Below are 23,415 nucleotides of genomic sequence, written 5' to 3'. Positions count from 1 at the left end.
GTCATCATTACACAAAAACATGAATGTGTCATTTGTATCTGCGTTGTAAATTCATAAACTAAAGCACCGTTTCGCTCTGAGAGGCGCGTTTGGCGTGCCTGTTCAGTGTTTACAAAGACGCGCTCCTCTTTAACGCTGTGGAGAGGCGGCGGCGGCGAGCGAGCGGCGAGGCGGGGCGCGCCGGGAGCGACGCCGCAATCGTGCCCAGGTGCGCGATCCGCGCAGTTGGAAGAGAAAAGACTTTGTGTACAATTAAAAGATTGTAAACCTGGCAAAGCCGTCTGGCGTTCAGTCTGTCGGTCCTGAAAGAACCCCACGGCACAAGACGTGTCACAAACGCTAACGTTAATTAGTTGTGCAAATACCTTTTACAACATTAACGGTTACATATACTATGTACAAACCAACAATTAACTTTCACTTTAATCATACTATCATTGTTGTGTTATTAAGCAAAATAAGCAATACTTTTACTTTTGTTGAAATGTTTACACTGTACACTTTTTTGTATTGGATGTTTAGCTTTATTTTTGCACATTTTAGCAAATAAGCAATACTTTTACTTTTGTTGAAATGTTTACACTTGTTACAGAATATTTCCGTTTTGCACTTTTTTGTATTGGATGTTTATCTTTATTTTTGCACATTTTAAAGCAAAATAAGCAATACTTTTACTTTTGAAATGCTTATACTATTCCAGAATATTAAGATTTGCACTGGATGTTTACTTTTATATTTGCACATTAAAAAGCAAATAAGCTACTTTTAATTTTGTTAAATGTTAAAAGTTTTAAATGTTTACATTGTTACAGAATATTTTGTCATGTTGTTGTCAATGTTGACTGAGTGGCCATACTTTTTTTTTTGTAAATAAAAGCCATGCCTTTTGAAAAAACTGGCCTACATTTATTTTTTCCTCTTCATTTTAAATTAAAAAAAAATCGGTAAAAGGAAAAATAATCTATAGATTAATCGAAAAAAATAATCTATAGATTAACCGATTAATCGAAAAAATAATCTATAGATTAATCGATAGAAAAATAATCGTTAGCTGCAGCCCTAGTTGGCAGGTATGCAGCTGAGCCGCATCAGACTGATCAAAGAGCCGCATGCGGCTCCGGAGCCGCGGGTTGCTGACCCCTGATCTAACACAATTTCCCAACTCCAATGGAAACGGGGTTTGTAGAAGACATGCTGCCTAACTGACGTCGTCATAGTTGCTGGCACACTCTGGTCCAAGAAATACTGGATGCATGCAGTATGGAGACACACCAGACGGACAGTGCGAGTAACTGGAGGTTACCTAACGAGGTGATCGGTAAATCAAGTCCATGCATTCTTAAATCAAACATGTTTAAAAAGACAAACAAGGCTTTGTGTCTCTGCGTCCAGGCCGGACTTGGTACAACGGCGGCTTTCTTCGTCCGATCCTCCTAATCCAGTTTTTCCACGGCCACTTTGGGATATTTTCGTCCGTGTTTTTATTCCCTTTCAAGCTGTCACGACGTCACTTTCCCAGAGGCCGGGTGTGAAGGGAGGAACGCTCCATTGTGTTTCCATACAGACATCCCATAATGAATCCATGACAAGTCAGGAAGGGAGAGCCTTAGGCCCTCAAACAGACACTAATGTCATCTTTGTGACTTCCCTGACTGGTCTTTTGAGTCATTGAGCAGCAACACATCACAGGCCACAGAAAGAGAACAAGCTTTCATTTGGTCAAAGACAATTAAGAACAATCGGTGATCATTTATGTGCTTTTTCTGACCCACAGTTTCGGAAAGCGATCGGCAGGCAGCGTGAGACGTGGATGTGAGTGTATCGTCCTGGAACCCTCAGAGATGATTGTGGTGAGTTCCTTCTTCTCTTTAGACTTCTTCAACCAAGCAAACTTTCACTTCATTCCAACTCATATATTACTGCCGGGAAATAAGAATCTCTTCTTCAAAGTCTTTGTGGTTGCTCAACTTTAAGACTTGGAGTGTACAACCAATCACTTCCCATACCTTACAGACATTGGAGCCTTGACTGTTGGCTGATAGCGATATTGTTTCCATACGATATCAGCACCAATCATACATACTTTTGTTATTTTGTAGTATAGAATGTTCCAGGAGGAACAGTGTGGTTTTCGTCCTGGTCGTGGAACTGTGGACCAGCTCTATACTCTCGGCAGGGTCCTTGAGGGTGCATGGGAGTTTGCCCAACCAGTCTACATGTGCTTTGTGGACTTGGAGAAGGCATTGGACCGTGTCCCTCGGGAAGTCCTGTGGGGAGTGCTCAGAGAGTATGGGGTATCGGACTGTCTGATTGTGGCGGTCCGCTCCCTGTATGCTCAGTGCCAGAGCTTGGTCCGTATTGCTGGCAGTAAGTCGGACACGATTCCAGTGAGGGTTGGACTCCGCCAAGGCTGCCCTTTGTCACCCATTCTGTTCATAACCTTTATGGACAGAATTTCTAGGCGCAGTCAAGGCGTTGAGGGGATCCGGTTTGGTGGCTGCAGGATTAGGTCTCTGCTTTTGCAGATGATGTGGTCCTGATGGCTTCATCTGGCCAGGATCTTCAGCTCTCACTGGATCGGTTCGCAGCCGAGTGTGAAGCGACTGGGATGGGAATCAGCACCTCCAGGTCCGAGTCCATGGTTCTCGCCCGGAAAAGGGTGGAGCGCCATCTCCGGGTTGGGGAGGAGATCTTGCCCCAAGTGGAGGAGTTCAAGTACCTCGGAGTCTTGTTCACGAGTGAGGGAAGAGTGGATGGTGAGATCGACATGCGGATCGGTGCGGCGTATTCAGTAATGCGGACGCTGTATCGGTCCGTTGTGGTGAAGAAGGAGCTGAGCCGGAAGGCAAAGCTCTCAATTTACCGGTCGATCTACGTTCCCATCCTCACCTATGGTCATGAGCTTTGGGTTATGACCGAAAGGACAAGATCACGGGTACAAGCGGCCCAAATGAGTTTCCTCCGCCGGGTGGCGGGGCTCTCCCTTAGAGATAGGGTGAGAAGCTCTGCCATCCGGGAGGAGCTCAAAGTAAAGCCGCTGCTCCTCCACATGGAGAGGAGCCAGATGAGGTGGTTCGGGCATCTGGTCAGGATGCCACCCGAACGCCTCCCTAGGGAGGTGTTTAGGGCACGTCCGACCGGTAGGAGGCCACGGGGAAGACCCAGGACACGTTGGGAAGACTATGTCTCCCGGCTGGCCTGGGAACGCCTCGGGGTCCCACAGGAAGAGCTGGACGAAGTGGCTGGGGAGAAGGAAGTCTGGGCTTCCCTGCTTAGGCTGCTGCCCCCGCGACCCGACCTCGGATAAGCGGAATAAGATAGATGCAACCTTGTGGACAGCCTTCCCAGAAGAGTTGAAGCTGTAATAGCTGCAAAAGGTCATATTGAACCCTATGGGTTAGGAATGGGATGGCACTTCAAGTTCATATGTGAGTCAAGGCAATACTCTTGGCAATATGGTGTATTTATACACAAATACTAGATATTTTCTCTTATTGTATCCATATTCTTATTCTATTCATCTTGTTTTATTCTTAATTACATTTTTACTTTGGTTAGTGTTTCATGTAGCACCATTGCAGCGAAAACAATTGTAATCCTAGTTTGTGGATCCTTACTGAGAATGGCAGTAAAAGGATTCTGGTTCTGATTGTTTTTTTGCCACAATAATTCATCAGGCTGAGCTCACGAGAAGGCAAGAAGATGACTGATGGAGACACATTTGTTACTGGATACTTTCAAATTCGCTTTTGTGTTGGTAACTTTCTACCGTATTTTCCGGACCATAGGGCGCCCCGGATTATAAGGCGCACTTCAGATGAGCGGGTCTAGTCAGGTCTATTTTCATACAGAAGGTGCATTGGATTATAAGGCGCATTAAAGGAGTCATATTATTATTTACATGTATAAGACTTCCTTGTGGTCTACATAACATGTGATGGTAGTTCTTTGGTCAAAATGTTGCATGGATGATGTTTTACACAGCCGTCTTTGTAAAGGGAATAGTCAAATTTTGTTTTCCTTTCTTAAAACCTTTCAGAATATTTTCCGGACTATAAGGCGCACTTAAAACCCTTTTTTTAAAATCAGAACTCGACAGTGCGCCTTATAACCCGGTGCACATAATGTGTGGAATAATTCTGGTTTTGCTTACCGACCTCGAAGCTATTTTATTTGGTACACAGTGTAATAAGTGTGACCAGTAGATGGCAGTCAAATATAAGAGGTACGTGTAGACTGCAATATGATGGCAGTCACACATAAGAGATACGTGTAGACTGCAATATGATGGCAGTCACACATAAGAGATACGCGTAGACTGCAATATGATGGCAGTCACACATAAGAGATACGTGTAGACTGCAATATGATGGCGGTCACACATAAGAGATACGTGTAGACTGCAATATGATGGCGGTCACATATAAGAGATACGTGTAGACTGCAATATGATGGCGGTCACACATAAGAGATACGCGTAGACTGCAATATGATGGCAGTCACACATAAGAGATACGTGTAGACTGCAATATGATGGCAGTCACACATAAGAGATACGTGTAGACTGCAATATGATGGCAGTCACACATAAGAGATACGTGTAGACTGCAATATGATGGCAGTCACACATAAGAGATACGTGTAGACTGCAATGTGATGGCAGTCACACATAAGAGATACGCGTAGACTGCAATATGATGGCAGTCACACATAAGAGATACGTGTAGACTGCAATATGATGGCAGTCACAAATAAGAGATACGTGTAGACTGCAATATGATGGCAGTCACACATAAGAGATACGCGTAGACTGCAATATGATGGCAGTCACACATAAGAGATACGTGTAGACTGCAATATGATGGCAGTCACACATAAGAGATACGTGTAGACTGCAATATGATGGCAGTCACGCATAAGAGATACGTGTAGACTGCAAATAATGGCAGTCACACATAAGAGATACGTGTAGACTGCAATATGACTCAAATAAACAACACCAACATTGTGTATGTTCCATTGAAAATATAGAACATTACACACGGCGCTCAAAAATGTATCAAAATGTTTTAGTAGGACTTTGGTAAGCTATGAAGCCACACCACTTGATGGATTGTACTGTGCTTCCACATAGGAGTATTATTATGGTGTGTGTATAAGGTAAGACATATTATCTGGTGTTTTGTTTCACAATATTATGTAAAAGCAACTTTTCCTACTTTCTGGTACCTGCTGATCTGTATTTGGGATCTGCATTAGGGCTGCAACTAACGATTAATTTGATAATCAATTAATTTGTCGATTATTACTTCGATTAATAATCAGATAAAAGAGACAAACTACATTTCTATCCTTTCCAGTATTTTATTGGAATAAACCAGCATACTGGCACCATGCTTATTTTGATTATTGTTTCTCAGCTGTTTGTACATGTTCCAGTTTATAAATAAAGGTTTATTAAATAAATAAATATATTTAAAAAAAGCCTCTGCGCATGCGCATAGCATAGATCCAACGAATCGATGACTAAATTAATCGGCAACTATTTTTTATAATCGATTTTAATCGATTTAATCGATTAGTTGTTGTCCGCCTCTGTAGTTTGTGCTGACACCGTAGTCGAGAAGCTTCTTCTATCTTCTTGTTATGTGACATTCATCCTCCACTGTTGCCATTTCTAATATAAAGTAGTGTCAAGTTCTTACTTATATCTGTCAGTAAACTCACCATGAAAGCACTAAAACATACCGGTGTAGTGACTTATATTATTCACCCAAGGAACTTTAGTAATTGGAGAGTTCCGGTCAGACACATTTCGGGCGTTGTTGTTGCACTAGTGAGCCACGGATGAGGAGATGCTGCTCCGTTATTGATTGAAGTAAAGTGTGAATGTCATTAAAACAGTTAGCGCCATCTTTTGACACTTCTTCCACTCCCGTCCTTGCACGCTACACCGCTACAACAAAGATGACGGGGAGAAGACGCTGTCCAAGTGGAGGCACGTAAATAAGACTGCCTGAAGAGACTGTCAGAAAGTGAGTTGAAGATGATGTGTAAAACATCATCTATGCAACATTTTGAGCAAAGAACCACCATCACATGTTATGTAGACCACAAGGAAGTCTATTACACTTAGAAAAATATTAATAATATGACCCCTTAAATGCGCCTTATAATCCAGTGCGCCTTATATATGAAAAAAGATTGAAAATAGACCATTACTAAGTAAAAACGTACCTACGCCAACAAGAGTCTTCACATGTTTAATGTTCATTTATCCATTTCATTTGTTATTTTATGTCTTTCACTTTTTTCTGCTTGTATAACTACCGTATTTTTCGGACTAATGAGCATTATTTTGCACAGTTATACAATTTAATAAATCACAAACTGATGACATAGTGCTGTATTTTACTTCTTTAGCTCTTTTTTTCAACCAAAAATGCTTTGCTCTGATTAGGGCAGGGGTCGGCAACCTTCACTACTCAAAGAGCCATTTTGACCAGTTTCACAAATTAAAGAAAACAATGGGAGCCACAAAAATCTTTTGAAATTTAAAATGAAATAACACTGCATACTAAGTTTTTTTTCTTGCTTTGTGCTATGTATAAATCAAGGGTTTCAGACACACGGCCCACACCTTTATATGAAAATTAAATGTTGTGAATGGCGCTTGACAGTATCATACTTGTCAACTCTCCCGATTATTCCGGTAGACTACAAATTTCAGTGCAACTTTTCTCTCGAACGTGCCGTGATGGCATACTTGGTCAACAACCACACAGGTTACACTGACGGTAGCGGTATAAAAAACTTTAACACTCTTACTAATAATGCGCCACACTGTGAACCCACACCAAACAAGAATGACAAACACATTTCGGGAGAACATCTGCACCGTAACACGACATAAACACAACAGAACAAATACCCAGAATCCCAGAATTATACACCCCCGCTACCAAACCCCGCCCACCTCAACCGACGCACGGAGGGGTGGGGTGGGGGCGGGGTTTGGTGGTAGCAGGGGTGTATAATGTAGCCCGGAAGAGTCAGGGCTGCATGGGATTCTGGGTATTTGTTCTATTGTGTTTATGTTGTGTTAAGGTGCAGATGTTCTCCCGGAATGTGTTTGTCATTCTTGTTTGGTTTTGGTTCAAAGTGTGGCGCATTATTAGTAAGAGGGTTAAAGTTGTTTTATATGGCCACCGTCAGTGTAACCTGTGTGGCTGTTGACCAAGTATGGCTTGCTGTCACTTGCGCGTGCAAGCAGAAGATGCATACAACAAAAGGCTTGGCTGGCACGCTGTTAATACATACTGTAGAGGGCGTTAAATGCTGTACCATAATGGCATGCCCTTAATTTTATTATAAGGGTGAAAATCGGAGGATATTAATCCCGGGAGTTTTCTGCGAGGGGCACTGAAATCCGGAAATCCCCCGGGAAAATCGGGTTGCCGACCCCTGGATTGGGGGTACTTGGATTAAAAAAAATGTTCAAAGGGGGTACATCACTGAAAAAAGGTTGAGAACCACTGCGTTAACATACCAGGCACCTTCTCAGTGGGTTATTTATGCCTCATATAACGTACACTTATTCAGCCTGTTGTTCACTATTCTTTATTTAGTTTAAATTGCCTTTCAAATGTCTATTCTTGCTGTTGGCTTTTATCAAATACATTTCCCCCAAAAATGTGACTTATACTCCAGTGCGACTTATATATGTTTTTTTCCTTCTTTATTGTGCATTTTCGGCCGGTGCGACTTATACTCCAGTGCGACTTATATATGTTTTTTTCCTTCTTTATTGTGCATTTTCGGCCGGTGCGACTTATACTCCAGTGCGATTTATACTCCGGTGCGACTTATATATGTTTTTTTCGTTCTTTATTGTGCATTTTCGGCCGGTGCGACTTATACTCTGGTGCGACTTATATGTGTTTTTTTCCTTCTTTGTTATGCGTTTTCGGCCGGTGCAACTTATACTCCAGTGCGACTTATATATGTTTTTTTCCTTCTTTATTATGCATTTTCGGCCAGTGCGACTTATATATGTTTTTTTCCTTCTTTATTGTGCATTTTCGGCCGGTGCGACTTATGCTCCAGTGCGATTTATACTCCGGCGCGACTTATATATGTTTTTTTCGTTCTTTATTATGCATTTTCGGCCGGTGCGACTTATACTCCAGTGCGACTTATACTCCAGTGCGACTTATATATGTTTTTTTCTTTCTTTGTTATGCATTTTCGGCCGGTGCGACTTATACTCCAGTGCGACTTATATATGTTTTTTTCCTTCTTTATCATGCATTTTCGGCCGGTGCGACTTATACTCCAGTGCGACTTATATATGTTTTTTTCCTTTTATTGTGCATTTTCGGCCGGTGCGACTTATACTCCAGTGCGACTTATACTCCAGTGCGACTTATATATGTTTTTTTTCCTTCTTTATTATGCATTTTCGGCCGGTGCGACTTATACTCCAGTGCGACTTATATATGTTTTTTCCGTTCTTTATTATGCATTTTCGGCCGGTGCGACTTGTACTCCAGTGCGACTTATACTCCAGTGCGACTTATATATGTTTTTTTTCCTTCTTTGTTGTGCATTTTCGGCTGGTGCGACTTATACTCCAGTGCGACTTATACTCCGGTGCGACTTATATATGTTTTTTTTTCGTTCTTTATTATGCATTTTCGGCCGGTGCGACTTATGCTCCTGTGCGACTTATACTCCAGTGCGACTTATGTATGTTTTTTTTCCTTCTTTATTGTGCATTTTCGGCCGGTGCGACTTATACTCCGGTGCGACTTATATATGTTTTTTTCCTTCTTTATTGTGCATTTTCGGCCGGTGCGACTTACACTCCAGTGCGACTTATACTCCAGTGCGACTTATATATGTTTTTTTCCTTCTTTATTGTGCATTTTCGGCCGGTGCGACTTATACTCCGGTGCGACTTATACTCCAGTGCGACTTATATATGTTTTTTTCCTTCTTTGTTATGCATTTTCGGCCGGTGCGACTTATACTCCAGTGCGACTTATATATGTTTTTTTCCTTCTTTATTATGCATTTTCGGCCGGTGCGCCATATACTCCAGTGCGACTTATATATGTTTTTTTCCTTTTATTGTGTATTTTCGGCCGGTGCGACTTATACTCCAGTGCGACTTATACTCCAGTGCGACTTATATATGTTTTTTTTCCTTCTTTATTATGCATTTTCGGCCGGTGCGACTTATACTCCAGTGCGACTTATATATGTTTTTTCCGTTCTTTATTATGCATTTTCGGCCGGTGCGACTTATACTCCAGTGCGACTTATACTCCAGTGCGACTTATATATGTTTTTTTTCCTTCTTTATTGTGCATTTTCGGCCGGTGCGGCTTATACTCCAGTGCGACTTATACTCCAGTGCGACTTATATATGTTTTTTTTTCTTCTTTATTGTGCATTTTCGGCCGGTGCGACTTATGCTCCAGTGCGACTTATACTCCGGTGCGGCTTATATATGTTTTTTTTTCCTTCTTTATTGTGCATTTTCGTCCGGTGCGACTTATACTCCAGTGCGACTTATACTCCGGTGCGACTTATATATGTTTTTTTTTCCGTTCTTTATTATGCATTTTCGGCCGGTGCGACTTATACTCCAGTGCGACTTTTACTACGGTGCGGCTTATATATGTTTTTTTTCCGTTCTTTATTATGCATTTTCGGCCAGTGCGACTTATATATGTTTTTTTTCTTCTTTATTGTGCATTTTCGGCCGGTGCGACTTATACTCCAGTGCGACATATACTCCAGTGCGACTTATATATGTTTTTTTCCTTCTTTATTGTGCATTTTCGGCCGGTGCGACTTATACTCCAGTGCGACTTATACTCCAGTGCGACTTATGTATGTTTTTTTTCCCTTCTTTATTGTGCATTTTCGGCCGGTGCGACTTATACTCCAGTGCGACTTATACTCCGGTGCGACTTATATATGTTTTTTTGTTCTTTATTATGCATTTTCGGCGGGTGCGACTTATACTCCAGTGCGACTTATACTACGGTGCGACTTATATATGTTTTTTTTTTCGTTCTTTATTATGCATTTTCGGCCAGTGCGACTTATATATGTTTTTTTTCTTCTTTATTGTGCATTTTCGGCCGGTGCGACTTATACTCCAGTGCGGCTTATACTCCAGTGCGACTTATATATGTTTTTTTCCTTCTTTATTGTGCATTTTCGGCCGGTGCGACTTATACTCCAGTGCGACTTATACTCCAGTGCGACTTATGTATGTTTTTTTTTCCTTCTTTATTGTGCATTTTCGGCCGGTGCGACTTATACTCCGGTGCGACTTATACTCCAGTGCGACTTATATATGTTTTTTTCCTTCTTTATTGTGCATTTTCGGCCGGTGCGACTTATACTCCAGTGCGACTTATACTCCAGTGCGACTTATATATGTTTTTTTCCTTCTTTATTGTGCATTTTCGGCCGGTGCGACTTATACTCCAGTGCGATTTATACTCCGGTGCGACCTATATATGTTTTTTTTCCTTCTTTATTATGCATTTTCGGCCGGTGCGACTTATACTCCAGTGCGACTTATATATGTTTTTTCCCTTTTATTGTGCATTTTCGGCCGGTGCGACTTATACTCCAGTGCGGTTTATACTCCAGTGCGGCTTATACTCCAGTGCGACTTATATATGGTTTTTTTCCTTCTTTATTATGCATTTTCGGCCGGTGCGACTTATACTCCAGTGCGACTTATATATGTTTTTTTTTCGTTCTTTATTATGCATTTTCGGCCGGTGCGACTTATACTCCAGTGCGACTTATACTCCAGTGCGACTTATGTATGTTTTTTTTCCTTCTTTATTGTGCATTTTCGGACGGTGCGAATTACACTCCAGTGCGACTTATACTCCAGTGCGACTTATACTCCAGTGCGACTTATATATGTTTTTTTCCTTCTTTATTGTGCATTTTCGGCCGGTGCGACTTATACTCCAGTGCGATTTATACTCCGGTGCGACCTATATATGTTTTTTTCCTTCTTTATTATGCATTTTCGGCCGGTGCGACTTATACTCCAGTGCGGCTTATATATGTTTTTTCCCTTTTATTGTGCATTTTCGGCCGGTGCGACTTATACTCCAGTGCGATTTATACTCCAGTGCGACTTATACTCCAGTGCGACTTATATATGGTTTTTTTTCCTTCTTTATTATGCATTTTCGGCCGGTGCGACTTATACTCCAGTGCGACTTATATATGTTTTTTTTCGTTCTTTATTATGCATTTTCGGCCGGTGCGACTTATACTCCAGTGCGACTTATACTCCAGTGCGACTTATGTATGTTTTTTTTCCTTCTTTATTGTGCATTTTCGGCCGGTGCGATTTATACTCCAGTGCGACTTATACTCCGGTGCGACTTATATATGTTTTTTTCCTTCTTTATTATGCATTTTCGTCCGGTGCGACTTATACTCCGGTGCGACTTATACTCCGGTGCGACTTATATATGTTTTTTTTCGTTCTTTATTATGCATTTTCGGCCAGTGCGACTTATATATGTTTTTTTTCTTCTTTATTGTGCATTTTCGGCCGGTGCGACTTATATATGTTTTTTTCGTTCTTTATTATGCATTTTCAGCCGGTGCGACTTATACTCCAGTGCGACTTATACTCCAGTGCGACTTATGTATGTTTTTTTTCCTTCTTTATTGTGCATTTTCGGCCGGTGCGATTTATATTCCAGTGCGACTTATACTCCGGTGCGGCTTATATATGTTTTTTTCCTTCTTTATTGTGCATTTTCGGCCGGTGCGATTTATACTCCAGTGCGACTTATACTCCGGTGCGACTTATATATGTTTTTTTCCTTCTTTATTATGCATTTTCGTCCGGTGCGACTTATACTCCGGTGCGACTTATATATGTTTTTTTCGTTCTTTATTATGCATTTTCGGCCAGTGCGACTTATATATGTTTTTTTTCTTCTTTATTGTGCATTTTCGGCCGGTGCGACTTATATATGTTTTTTTCGTTCTTTATTATGCATTTTCGGCCGGTGTGACTTATACTCCAGTGCGACTTATACTCCAGTGCGACTTATGTATGTTTTTTTTCCTTCTTTATTGTGCATTTTCGGCCGGTGCGACTTTTACTCCAGTGCGACTTATACTCCGGTGCGACTTATATATGTTTTTTCCCGTTCTTTATTATGCATTTTCGGCCGGTGCGACTTACACTCCAGTGTGACTTATACTCCGGTGCGACTTATATATGTTTTTTTCGTTCTTTATTATGCATTTTCGGCCGGTGCGACTTATACTCCAGTGCGACTTATGTATGTTTTTTTTTCCTTCTTTATTGTGCATTTTCGGCCGGTGCGACTTATACTCCAGTGCGACTTATACTCCGGTGCGCCTTATATATGTTTTTTTGTTCTTTATTATGCATTTTCGGCCGGTGCGACTTATACTCCAGTGCGACTTATACTACGGTGCGACTTATATATGTTTTTTTTTTCGTTCTTTATTATGCATTTTCGGCCAGTGCGACTTATATATGTTTTTTTTCTTCTTTATTGTGCATTTTCGGCCGGTGCGGCTTATACTCCAGTGCGACTTATACTCCAGTGCGACTTATATATGTTTTTTTTTCCTTCTTTGTTGTGCATTTTCGGCCGGTGCGACTTATACTCCAGTGCGACTTATACTCCGGTGCGACTTATATATGTTTTTTTTTCGTTCTTTATTGTGCATTTTCGGCCGGTGCGACTTATACTCCAGTGCGACTTATACTCCAGTGCGACTTATGTATGTTTTTTTTCCTTCTTTATTGTGCATTTTCGGCCGGTGCGATTTATACTCCAGTGCGACTTATACTCCGGTGCGACTTATATATGTTTTTTTCCTTCTTTATTATGCATTGTCGGCCGGTGCGACTTATACTCCGGTGCGACTTATATATGTTTTTTTCGTTCTTTATTATGCATTTTCGGCCAGTGCGACTTATATATGTTTTTTTTCTTCTTTATTGTGCATTTTCGGCCGGTGCGACTTATATATGTTTTTTTCGTTCTTTATTGTGCATTTCCGGCCGGTGCGACTTATACTCCAGTGCGACTTATACTCCAGTGCGACTTATATATGTTTTTTTCCCTTCTTTATTGTGCATTTTCGGCCGGTGCGACTTATACTCCAGTGCGACTTATATATGTTTTTTTCGTTCTTTATTATGCATTTTCGGCCGGTGCGGCTTATACTCCGGTGCGACTTATACTCCAGTGCGACTTATGTATGTTTTTTTTTTCCTTCTTCATTGTGCATTTTCAGCCGGTGCGGCTTATACTCCAGTGCGACTTAAACTCCGGTGCGACTTATATATGTTTTTTTCGTTCTTTATTATGCATTTTCGGCCGGTGCGACTTATACTCCGGTGCGACTTATACTCCGGTGCGACTTATATATGTTTGTTTTTCGTTCTTTTTTATGCATTTTCGGACAGTGCGACTTATATATGTTTTTTTTCTTCTTTATTGTGCAGTTTCGGCCGGTGCGACTTATACTCCAGTGCGACTTATATATGTTTTTTTCCTTCTTTATTGTGCATTTTCGGCCGGTGCGACTTATACTCCAGTGCGACTTATGTATGTTTTTTTTCCTTCTTTATTGTGCATTTTCGGCCGGTGGGACTTATACTCCAGTGCGACTTATACTCCAGTGCGACTTATATATGTTTTTTTTCCTTCTTTATTGTGCATTTTCGGCCGGTGCGACTTTTACTCCAGTGCGACTTATATATGTTTTTTTTCCTTCTTTATTGTGCATTTTCGGCCGGTGCGATTTATACTCCAGTGCGACTTATACTCCGGTGCGACTTATATATCTTTTTTTTCCGTTCTTTATTATGCATTTTCGGCCGGTGCGACTTATACTCCGGTGCGACTTATACTCCGAAACATTCGGTATATTTATATATATATATATATATATATATATATATATATATATATATATATATATATATATCAATTTCAAGCAGCACCGTAGTGAACATCTCCTTCCAAGCATTGCTGTGAAAACAGCTGCTTGGCTCCACGTCAGCTTGCAGCCCATCCTGGTAATCTCCCTTTGACACGCCGTAATTGCTGTGTGCTATGAATGCGTGTCTGCCGTGGGCTTCACTGTGGACACAGCTATCATGTCAGCACACGCCCCCTTCACCACTGCTGCTGCAGACACTCCCATGTGCAGCCCACATGGACATGAGAGGACACCCTGCCTGACTGCACATATATTTACAGGTGCAGAGCAAAATGTTGCATGCACACAGATTTGCCACTAAGGACGGTTGTCATGGCAGCAGTTGGTGCGGAAGAGGGAGATAATCCCAGCGCAGTTGGAACGTGATTTAGAAAATGAAGTTGTGTTATGTCATTTTAGTGGCGCTCATTTATTTAAGCCATAGAGAGAAGATGCCACCCTTAAAAATGCTCCTCTTTGACCATCACGGAGGTATGCAAGCCGCACACTCGCTTCCTGTGACGTGTTAGGAGGGTGGGGTCGAGAAGGCAGTCCTAACTCTCTTCTCTGCCATTCCCAGGTGGACTACATGGATGAAAATGAGGAGTACTTCCAGCGACAAGCCTCCCACCGACAGTCCCGCCGCCGCTTCCGGAAGATCAACCAGAAGGGGGAGAGGCAGACCATCATTGACACGGTGGATCCGTACCCCGCTGGAAAGCCGCCCATAGCCCGGGGGTACCACACGGTGAGTGTCGCACGGGACGGGAGACGCTTAACCCTCGCTCCGCTGGATGGCTCTTGTTGTGTTTTTGTCTCAGTTCTACTTTGTTGGGATGTGTGTGTTTCTCTCGTGGTACCAAATGGGATCCTTAGCCTCATGCTTGGCTAGGTGCTCATTTTTGTGGAGCAGCGTTACAATGTCAAGTTGGGATGAGCAAATGTGCCGCAAACTTCTTCAAGCTCATTATGGTGTTTTGTTCCACCTCGAGCAGAGTTGATGTTGATGCCACGTGTGGGCGGGGCATCACATTGCATATTTATTTCAAGTTTTCAGCTTTTTCGGCCAGCTATTTTTGTGATGATCTCATTCATTTCCTATTCTAGCCCTCAAACCTGTGGGAAATACACACGAGACTACGGTAGACACACCGCTATCACCTTCATAATGTCTGATTTTGACACTCAGTGTCAGGACTTGGACTATGGCGTGGTTTGTTCTCCCGTGGTGCAAATGAACATTTGGACCAGACATGGCGTGAAGGTGAAGACATATTTAATTTTAACACTCAAAAAAAAAGAAACAAACAAAAGGCGCTCACAGTGGAGGTCCAAAACTTGGCTATAAACACAAAACTTGCACAAAGGCAGAAACTATGAACAATGAAACAAAAACACTAACTGTGGCATTAATAAACAAAAACTTACTTGGACAGGGCATGAAGTGCGCAGAGGTAAACAAAGTGTGAAGCAGAGAGTCAGGGGTATGATGTCGCCAGGGAGACTTCCTGGCAACAATGGGTTTAAATACCGTATTTTCCGCACCATAAGGCGCCCTGGGTTATAAGCCGCGCCTTCAATGAACGGCATATTTCAAAACTTTGTCCACCTATAAGCCGCCCCGTGTTATAAGCCGCATCTAACTGCGCTAAAGGAATGTCAAAAAAACAGTCAGATAGGTCAGTCAAACTTTAATAATATATTAAAAACCAGCGTGATGTGGGCGCGCATGGAGTCGTATATCAACATGGACGGAGCTGCGTGAAAAAAGCCACCCGGCCTCTTCGCGTAAACTTCCCTTAACCACTCGCTCATCTTTTCTTCATCCATCCATCCCTTCGAGTTAGCTTTTATGATGACGCCGGCTGGAAAGGTCTCTTTTGGCAAGGTCTTCCTTTTGAATATCACCATGGGTGGAAGTTTCTGGCCATTAGCATGGCAAGCTAGAACCACAGTGAAGGATGACTTCTCATTCCCTGTGGTGCGAATATTCACCGTACGTGCTCCCGTTGTATCCACAGTGCGGTTCACAGGAATATCAAAAGTCAGTGGAACCTCGTCCATGTTGATAATGTTCTCTGGCCGGATCTTTTTTTCAGCTATCTTGTTTTTACAATATGCACGGAAAGTAGCCAGCTTTTCTTGAAAGTCTTTAGGCAGTTGCTGTGAAATAGTAGTCCGTGTGCGGATGGAGAGACTGCGTCTTTTCATGAACCGGAAACCTGTCGCTTAGTAGGAGCCATTTTGTGGTCTTTACAGATGTAAACAAACAAAGGAAATGAAACGTAATATCCGCGCGCTTCTTCTTCTTCTACGCGGGCGGGTGGTTGCTTACAGTAGAAGAAGAAGCGCTTCCTCTTCTATGGGGGCGGGTGCTTACCTTGGCGGTTGCTTGCGTAGAAGAAGAAGCACTTCCTCTTCTACGGGGAAAGAAGATGGCGGCTGTTTACCGTAGTTGCGAGACCGAAACTTTATGAAAATGAATCTTAATATTAATCCATATATAAAGCGCACCGGGTTATAAGCCGCACTGTCAGCTTTTGAGTAAATTTGTGGTTTTTAGGTGCGGCTAATAGTGCGGAAAATACGGTGTATGAAATACTTGACTTGGTGAATTCGAGCTGTAAATATACCCCTCCCCTTGTAGCCACGCCCCCAACCACGCCCCCCGTCCCACCCCGACCACGCCCACCCCCACCCCCCTCCCCGCACCTCCCGAAATCAGAGGTCTCAAGGTTGGCAAGTATGGCGCACACACACAGAGTACTTACAAGCAGACACAGTGTGTAGACAGAAAAGGGAGAATTGACGCATTTTGGTGTTAAAAGTCAAGATAAAGGTGAAGTTATAACACTGAAACACCCTCAGGAAGAGCTGCTTTAAGACATGGCTAGCTAGCTAGCGGCTAACGTCCATCCACAGTGTTTTAGCTACTTCTAAATCACTAATCCTTGTCTCCATGGTGACAAATAAAGTAAAGTTAAAATTAAAGTAGCAATGATTGTCACACACACACTAGGTGTGGTGAAATTTGTCCTCTGCATTTGACCCATCCCCTTGTTCACCCCCTGGGAGGTGAGGGGAGCAGTGAGCAGCAGCGGTGGCCGCGCCCGGGAATCATTTTTGGTGATTTAACCCCCAATTCCAACCCTTGATGCTGAGTGCCAAGCAGGGAGGTAACGGGTCCCATTTTTATAGTCTTTGGTATGACTCGGCCGGGGTTTGAACTCACGGCCTACCGATCTCAGGGCGGACACTCTAACCACTAGGCCACTGATTAGGTTGTAAGTTTCTTACAGGTACATTATCACTGGAGGACGAGGAATAGCTAAACATGCTATTGTATCCGTAGGAGGATACAATAGCTCACCGGCATCACAATGTAAACAAACACAATGGGTGGATCTACACCTGACATCCACTGTAATGATACCAAGTACAGGAGCGTATCTAGTCGATACTCCTATGATTACATCGATATTTTTTGACATCACATCTTCTTTTCATATTTTTAAAATGTATGTTATGTTTATAAAGTCAGTAAATATGTCCCTGGACACATGAGGACTTTGAATATGACCAATGTATGATCCTGGAACTACTTGGTATCACATCCATACCTAAATGTGTGGTATCATCCAAAACTAATGTCAAGTGTCAAAGAAGAGAAGAATAAGTGATTATTACATTTTAACAGAAGTGTAGATAGAACATGTTATTAACAGTAAATGAACAAGTAGATTAATAATTAATTTATACAGTTTGTCCCTCATAATGTGTATAAAATAATAGGTGTATAAATGACACAATATGTTACTGCATAGACTAATTAGGAGTCTTTGTTTGTTTACTTCCTACTAAAAGACAAGTTGTCTAGTATGTTCACTATTTTATTTAAGGACTAAATGACAATAATAAACATATGTTTCATGTACACTAACATTTTTTGTTCAAATTAAGCCAATAATGACATTTTTATCGAAAAGTATCGAAATACATTTTGGTACCGGTACTGGTACCAAAATATTGGTATCGGGACAACACTACTACCTAGCATACCAAGTGCGATCAAAAACTCAGTTTACATTACATTGACATTTTTGCAGACAAAAAGCACAAAAAATTAAAAAAGAGTCTGCAACATGCAAGCATCCACTGTACTTGATGCAAATAGTAAGTGGTAAAAAAAAAAAGTATTTTATGACTTTGTGAGGCTCCTCTTTCTGCGTTTTCTTCCTGGGAATAGGAAGTCAAGCTCCACATGCAGTTAGCACACAGTGCTCTTCCTCTTCTGCACAATTTCACCACATTCCGCACATTCCCAGCACTCCCTGCAGGCTTCTGCCAGTGTACCAGACCCCTACTGGATGTACTGCCAGTGTACCAGACCCCTACTGGATGTACTGCCAGTGTACCAGACCCCTACTGGATGTACTGCCAGTGTACCAGACCCCTACTGGATGTACTGCCAGTGTACCAGACCCCTACTGGATGTACTGCCAGTGTACCAGACCCCTACTGGATGTACTGCCAGTGTACCAGACCCCTACTGGATGTACTGCCAGTGTACCAGACCCCTACTGGATGTACTGCCAGTGTACCAGACCCCTACTGGATGTACTGCCATTGTACCAGACCCCTACTGGATGTACTGCCAGTGTACCAGACCCCTACTGGATGTACTGCCAGTGTACCAGACCCCTACTGGATGTACTGCCAGTGTACCAGACCCCTACTGGATGTACTGCCAGTGTACCAGACCCCTACTGGATGTACTGCCAGTGTACCAGACCCCTACTGGATGTACTGCCAGTGTACCAGACCCCTACTGGATGTACTGCCAGTGTACCAGACCCCTACTGGATGTACTGCCAGTGTACCAGACCCCTACTGGATGTACTGCCAGTGTACCAGACCCCTACTGGATGTACTGCCAGTGTACCAGACCCCTACTGGATAGAATGCAGGCTTCTGCCAGTGTACCAGACCCCTACTGGATGGAATGCAGTGAAATATCACTCTCCCGCCCAACACTTGAAAAAAGAGGAAAACATGCGTCAGTTTGTCTCCCTGACAGGCCGCACCCTGCTTCCTAAATTTAGAGCGTCAGTGTTTTTAGAATCAGGAGGCTGTGCTGAACTTTCTCATGGCCAGATGTCTCCCGTCGCACGCTCAACTCTCCTCTCCTCGCTCTCGCTCCTGTGGGAAAGGGCGCGGAAGGGGTCGGGGGGGCGGAGGGGGGTTGCCATGGCAACCAAACGCTGACGCGGAGAGGCGAGTTATCAAGAGAGAAGATGAGAGGATGCTAGGCTGACATTGAGAGCTAATCCGCTGCATTTATAACACAAGCTGCTACTCTGATGTTTAGTGGATGACAAGTCAGGCTGAGGAAAGCATGAAGGGTCTGTGTTTAGTGTCTTTAGTTTGTCTAGTGTCTTTAGTGTGTCTAGTGTCTTTAGTGTCTTTAGTGTCTTTAGTGTCTTTAGTGTGTTTAGTGTCTTTAGTGTCTTTAGTGTGTCTAGTGTCTTTAGTGTCTTTAGTGTCTTTAGTGTGTCTAGTGTCTTTAGTGTCTTTAGTGTCTTTAGTGTGTCTAGTGTCTTTAGTGTGTCTAGTGTCTTTAGTGTCTTTAGTGTGTCTAGTGTCTTTAGTGTGTCTAGTGTCTTTAGTGTCTTTAGTGTGTTTAGTGTCTTTAGTGTCTTTAGTGTGTCTAGTGTCTTTAGTGTGTCTAGTGTCTTTAGTGTCTTTAGTGTGTTTAGTGTGTCTAGTGTTTTTATTGTGTTTCGTGTCTTTAGTGTGTTTAGTGTGTCTAGTGTCTTTAGTGTGTCTAGTGTCTTTAGTGTCTTTAGTGTCTTTAGTGTGTTTAGTGTCTTTAGTGTGTTTAGTGTGTCTAGTAGTCTTTAGTGTGTTTAGTGTGTCTAGTGTCTTTAGTGTCTTTAGTGTCTTTAGTGTCTTTAGTGTGTTTAGTGTCTTTAGTGTCTTTAGTGTGTCTAGTGTCTTTAGTGTCTTTAGTGTCTTTAGTGTGTCTAGTGTCTTTAGTGTGTTTAGTGTCTTTTAGTGTGTCTAGTGTCTTTAGTGTGTTTATTGTGTTTAGTGTGTCTAGTGTGTCTAGTGTCTTTATTGTGTTTAGTGTGTCTAGTGTCTTTATTGTGTTTAGTGTGTCTAGTGTGTCTAGGGTCTTTAGTTTCTTTAGTTTGTTTAGTGTGTCTAGTGTCTTTATTGTGTTTAGTGTCTTTAGTGTCTTTAGTGTCTTTAGTGTGTCTAGTGTGTTTAGTGTCTTTTAGTGTCTTTTAGTGTGTCTAGTGTCTTTAGTGTGTTTAGTGTGTTTAGTGTGTCTAGTGTCTTTATTGTGTTTAGTGTGTCTAGTGTCTTTATTGTGTGTAGTGTGTCTAGTGTGTCTAGGGTCTTTAGTTTATTTAGTTTGTTTAGTGTGTCTAGTGTCTTTATTGTGTTTAGTGTGTCTAGTGTCTTTATTGTGTTTAGTGTGTTTATTGTGTTTATTGTGTTTAGTGTGTCTAGTGTTTTTATTGTGTTTAGTGTGTTTGTGTTTAGTGTGTCTAGTGTCTTTAGTGTGTTTAGTGTGTTTATTGTGTTTAGTGTGTCTAGTGTGTCTAGTGTCTTTATTGTGTTTAGTGTGTCTAGTGTCTTTATTGTGTTTAGTGTGTCTAGTGTCTTTATTGTGTTTAGTGTGTCTAGTGTGTCTAGTTTCTTTAGTGTGTTTAGTGTGTCTAGTGTCTTTATTGTGTTTAGTGTGTCTAGTGTCTTTAGTTTCTTTAGTGTGTTTAGTGTGTTTATTGTGTCTCGTGTCTTTATTGTGTCTCGTGTCTTTATTGTGTTTAGTGTGTCTTTAGTGTGTTTAGTGTGTTTATTGTGTTTAGTGTCTTTAGTGTGTTTAGTGTGTTTAGTGTGTTTAGTGTGTCTAGTGTCTTTATTGTGTTTAGTGTGTTTGTGTTTTAGTGTGTCTAGTGTCTTTAGTGTCTCTAGTGCGTTTAGTGTCTTTAGTGTGTTTAGTGTCTTTAGTGTGTCTAGTGTCTCTAGTGTCTTTATTGTGTCTCTAGTGTCTTTATTGTGTTTAGTGTCGTTAGTGTCTCTAGTGTCTTTAGTGTCTTTAGTGGGTTTGGTGTGTTTGGTGTGTTGTTTTTTTAAAGCTCCCATTAATGCCCTTTTAGCCTTCATGTCAGTTCTGTTATTGCACGTGAGAATAATACAATGTGTTCATCAACTTGACATGCATTTGCATCACTCAACTCTGCTAAGCAATGTGCTCTACATACAACACATACAACAATGTGCTCTACATACAACACATACAACAATGTGCTCTACATACAACACATATAACAATGTGCTCTACATACAACACATACAACAATGTGCTCTACATACAACACATACAACAATGTGGTCTACATACCACACATACAACAATGTGCTCTACATACAACACATACAACAATGTGCTCTACATACAACACACAAAGACAAAGATATGTTTCAAAGGGCCAATCTATTTCAGGCCAGAACAAATTGACCAAACTATTTGAAATAGCTGCAACATTAATGGCACTTTAACTTTAACTTTAAGTAGATAGGATCTTTGATCCAGGACACAACTTACATTTAACTAAAATGTTATTTTCTTTGTGCTCGACAAAAGAAAAGTATTGAGAATGTCTCCATGTTAAGAAACTCGACTTCTGTCTTGTTAGTTGTTATGAGAGTAGTGTGTGTGTGTGTGTGTGTGTGTGTGTGTGTGTGTGTGTGTGTGTGTGTGGCCCTTTAAGATATGACAGCATGTGAGGTGAGTGACGTCAGTGAGTGAGTGAGTGAGTGGGCGAGAGAGGTGAGGGAGTGCGTGCAGGTGCTCTAGCTTGGTGGATGGCTGCGTCCAATAAAGTCACAAAGTTGCTTCCAAGTTATTACAATATGTCTCTATATACATAGGGGGCGCACTTAACATTTTTACACACACTTTTAAAAGCGACACACAGTCAATGTGACAAATCCCTCCTTTTTGGGGACCACCCTCGTTTTGATAGAAGTCACCAGCAGAGGGTGCAAATGCAACGGTTCTCCCTATTGGGACCATGATCTATGTCCTAACTTGTTCTCATATGGAAGGGTAGAGATACAAGAACACACACACACACATTATAAGGAGTGTTTTGTCAGTGTGTGTCCTGTTAGAAAGGTGAGGGGCATGGTGGTGAGTAGACACATCGTGACATCCATGAGCTGATGAAGTCAAACAGGCCTGATGAGAGGAATCAAACATAATGTGCGGCACAATTAAAACACATCCCAGACGACATAAAGCAAGGCATTAGTTGTTGCTCCACGCTGGTTTGATTCCTCTGGAACGTTCCCTCGGACTTGCAGAGACCTGTTAGACGTTCCTGCAGAGTGAGTCACACAATAGTCCACATTCTGCTCAATGTTTCATATTCACTCGCCTCACCTGCACTTGTTTGATTCCTTTAATCTCCTGTTTCTTTTCACCGCTCTCTTTCACGCGGCTCCCAGGAATGCAATAAAAGTCAGCTACCAAATGTAACCATCAATCATCTTATGTGTGTTTTGTCTTGGTGCTTTGCCTCCACCTTGTGTCAGTCCATGGGTTAGGGTGTGTCAGTCCATGGGTTAGGGTGTGTCAGTCCATGGTGGAGGGTGTGTCAGTCCATGGGTTAGGGTGTGTCAGTCCATGGTGGAGGGTGTGTCAGTCCATGGGTTAGGGTGTGTCAGTCCATGGTGGAGGGTGTGTCAGTCCATGGTGGAGGGTGTGTCAGTCCATGGGTTAGGGTGTGTCAGTCCATGGTGGAGGGTGTGTCAGTCCATGGGTTAGGGTGTGTCAGTCCATGGTGAAGGGTGTGTCAGTCCATGGTGGAGGGTGTGTCAGTCCATGGGTTAGGGTGTGTCAGTCCATGGCCAGTAAGGCATTAAAGAAATAGACCTAAAAATGAGCCATCATCAATGTTTACCAAGACGTGACTGGATTGACATCGACAACACCCGAGGGTCTTGTGAGATGACGCTGGCTGCTGCCACATCATTGTTAAGAAAAAAATGACCGGCGGAAACACTTTTCATTTCAACACTCTCGCGCCGTACCTGCCGTCAAAACTCTATAAAGAGCGACCGCACGCACAGTTCCTGTCTTCACAATAAAAGCCCTGCTTCATCCTGCCTGCGCTAACAAAATAAGAGTCTCATAAAGAAATCAATGGTCAACTTTTACAACTGTGCCATCAGTTAGTGTCCTCATTTACGGATTTTTAGTGTGGTTTGCGAGCTGCACTAAAGCGAACCAACAGGCCCTCCAGCGAGTGGTTAAAGCGGCGTATATGTATATGTATATGTATGTAATATATATATATGTATATATGTATA

The 23,415-nt window shown here is 42.2% G+C and overlaps 1 protein-coding gene across 9 annotated transcripts in view; it reads left to right on the top strand.

Annotated features, from left to right (window-relative positions):
* Window positions 1-23,415, top strand: part of rapgef2b (Rap guanine nucleotide exchange factor 2b) — a 473,745-nt gene that overhangs the window by 237,139 nt on the left and 213,191 nt on the right. For all 9 annotated transcript variants that reach the window (XR_009816924.1, XM_061976533.1, XM_061976532.1 and 6 more), the window contains 2 exons: window positions 1,775-1,850; window positions 14,612-14,779. Coding sequence is in view for 8 of the 9 variants with exons in the window: in XM_061976533.1 (XP_061832517.1) it covers window positions 1,775-1,850; window positions 14,612-14,779 (244 nt within the window). In the remaining variant the exon portion in view is untranslated. The remainder of the gene's footprint in view (window positions 1-1,774; window positions 1,851-14,611; window positions 14,780-23,415) is intronic.

Source organism: Nerophis lumbriciformis, linkage group LG16 (genome assembly GCF_033978685.3).
Source record: "Nerophis lumbriciformis linkage group LG16, RoL_Nlum_v2.1, whole genome shotgun sequence".
In the NCBI taxonomy this organism is placed as follows: domain Eukaryota; kingdom Metazoa; phylum Chordata; class Actinopteri; order Syngnathiformes; family Syngnathidae; genus Nerophis; species Nerophis lumbriciformis.
Note: the sequence above shows the minus strand (reverse complement) of the source record. Positions and strands in the feature narration are given on the sequence as shown.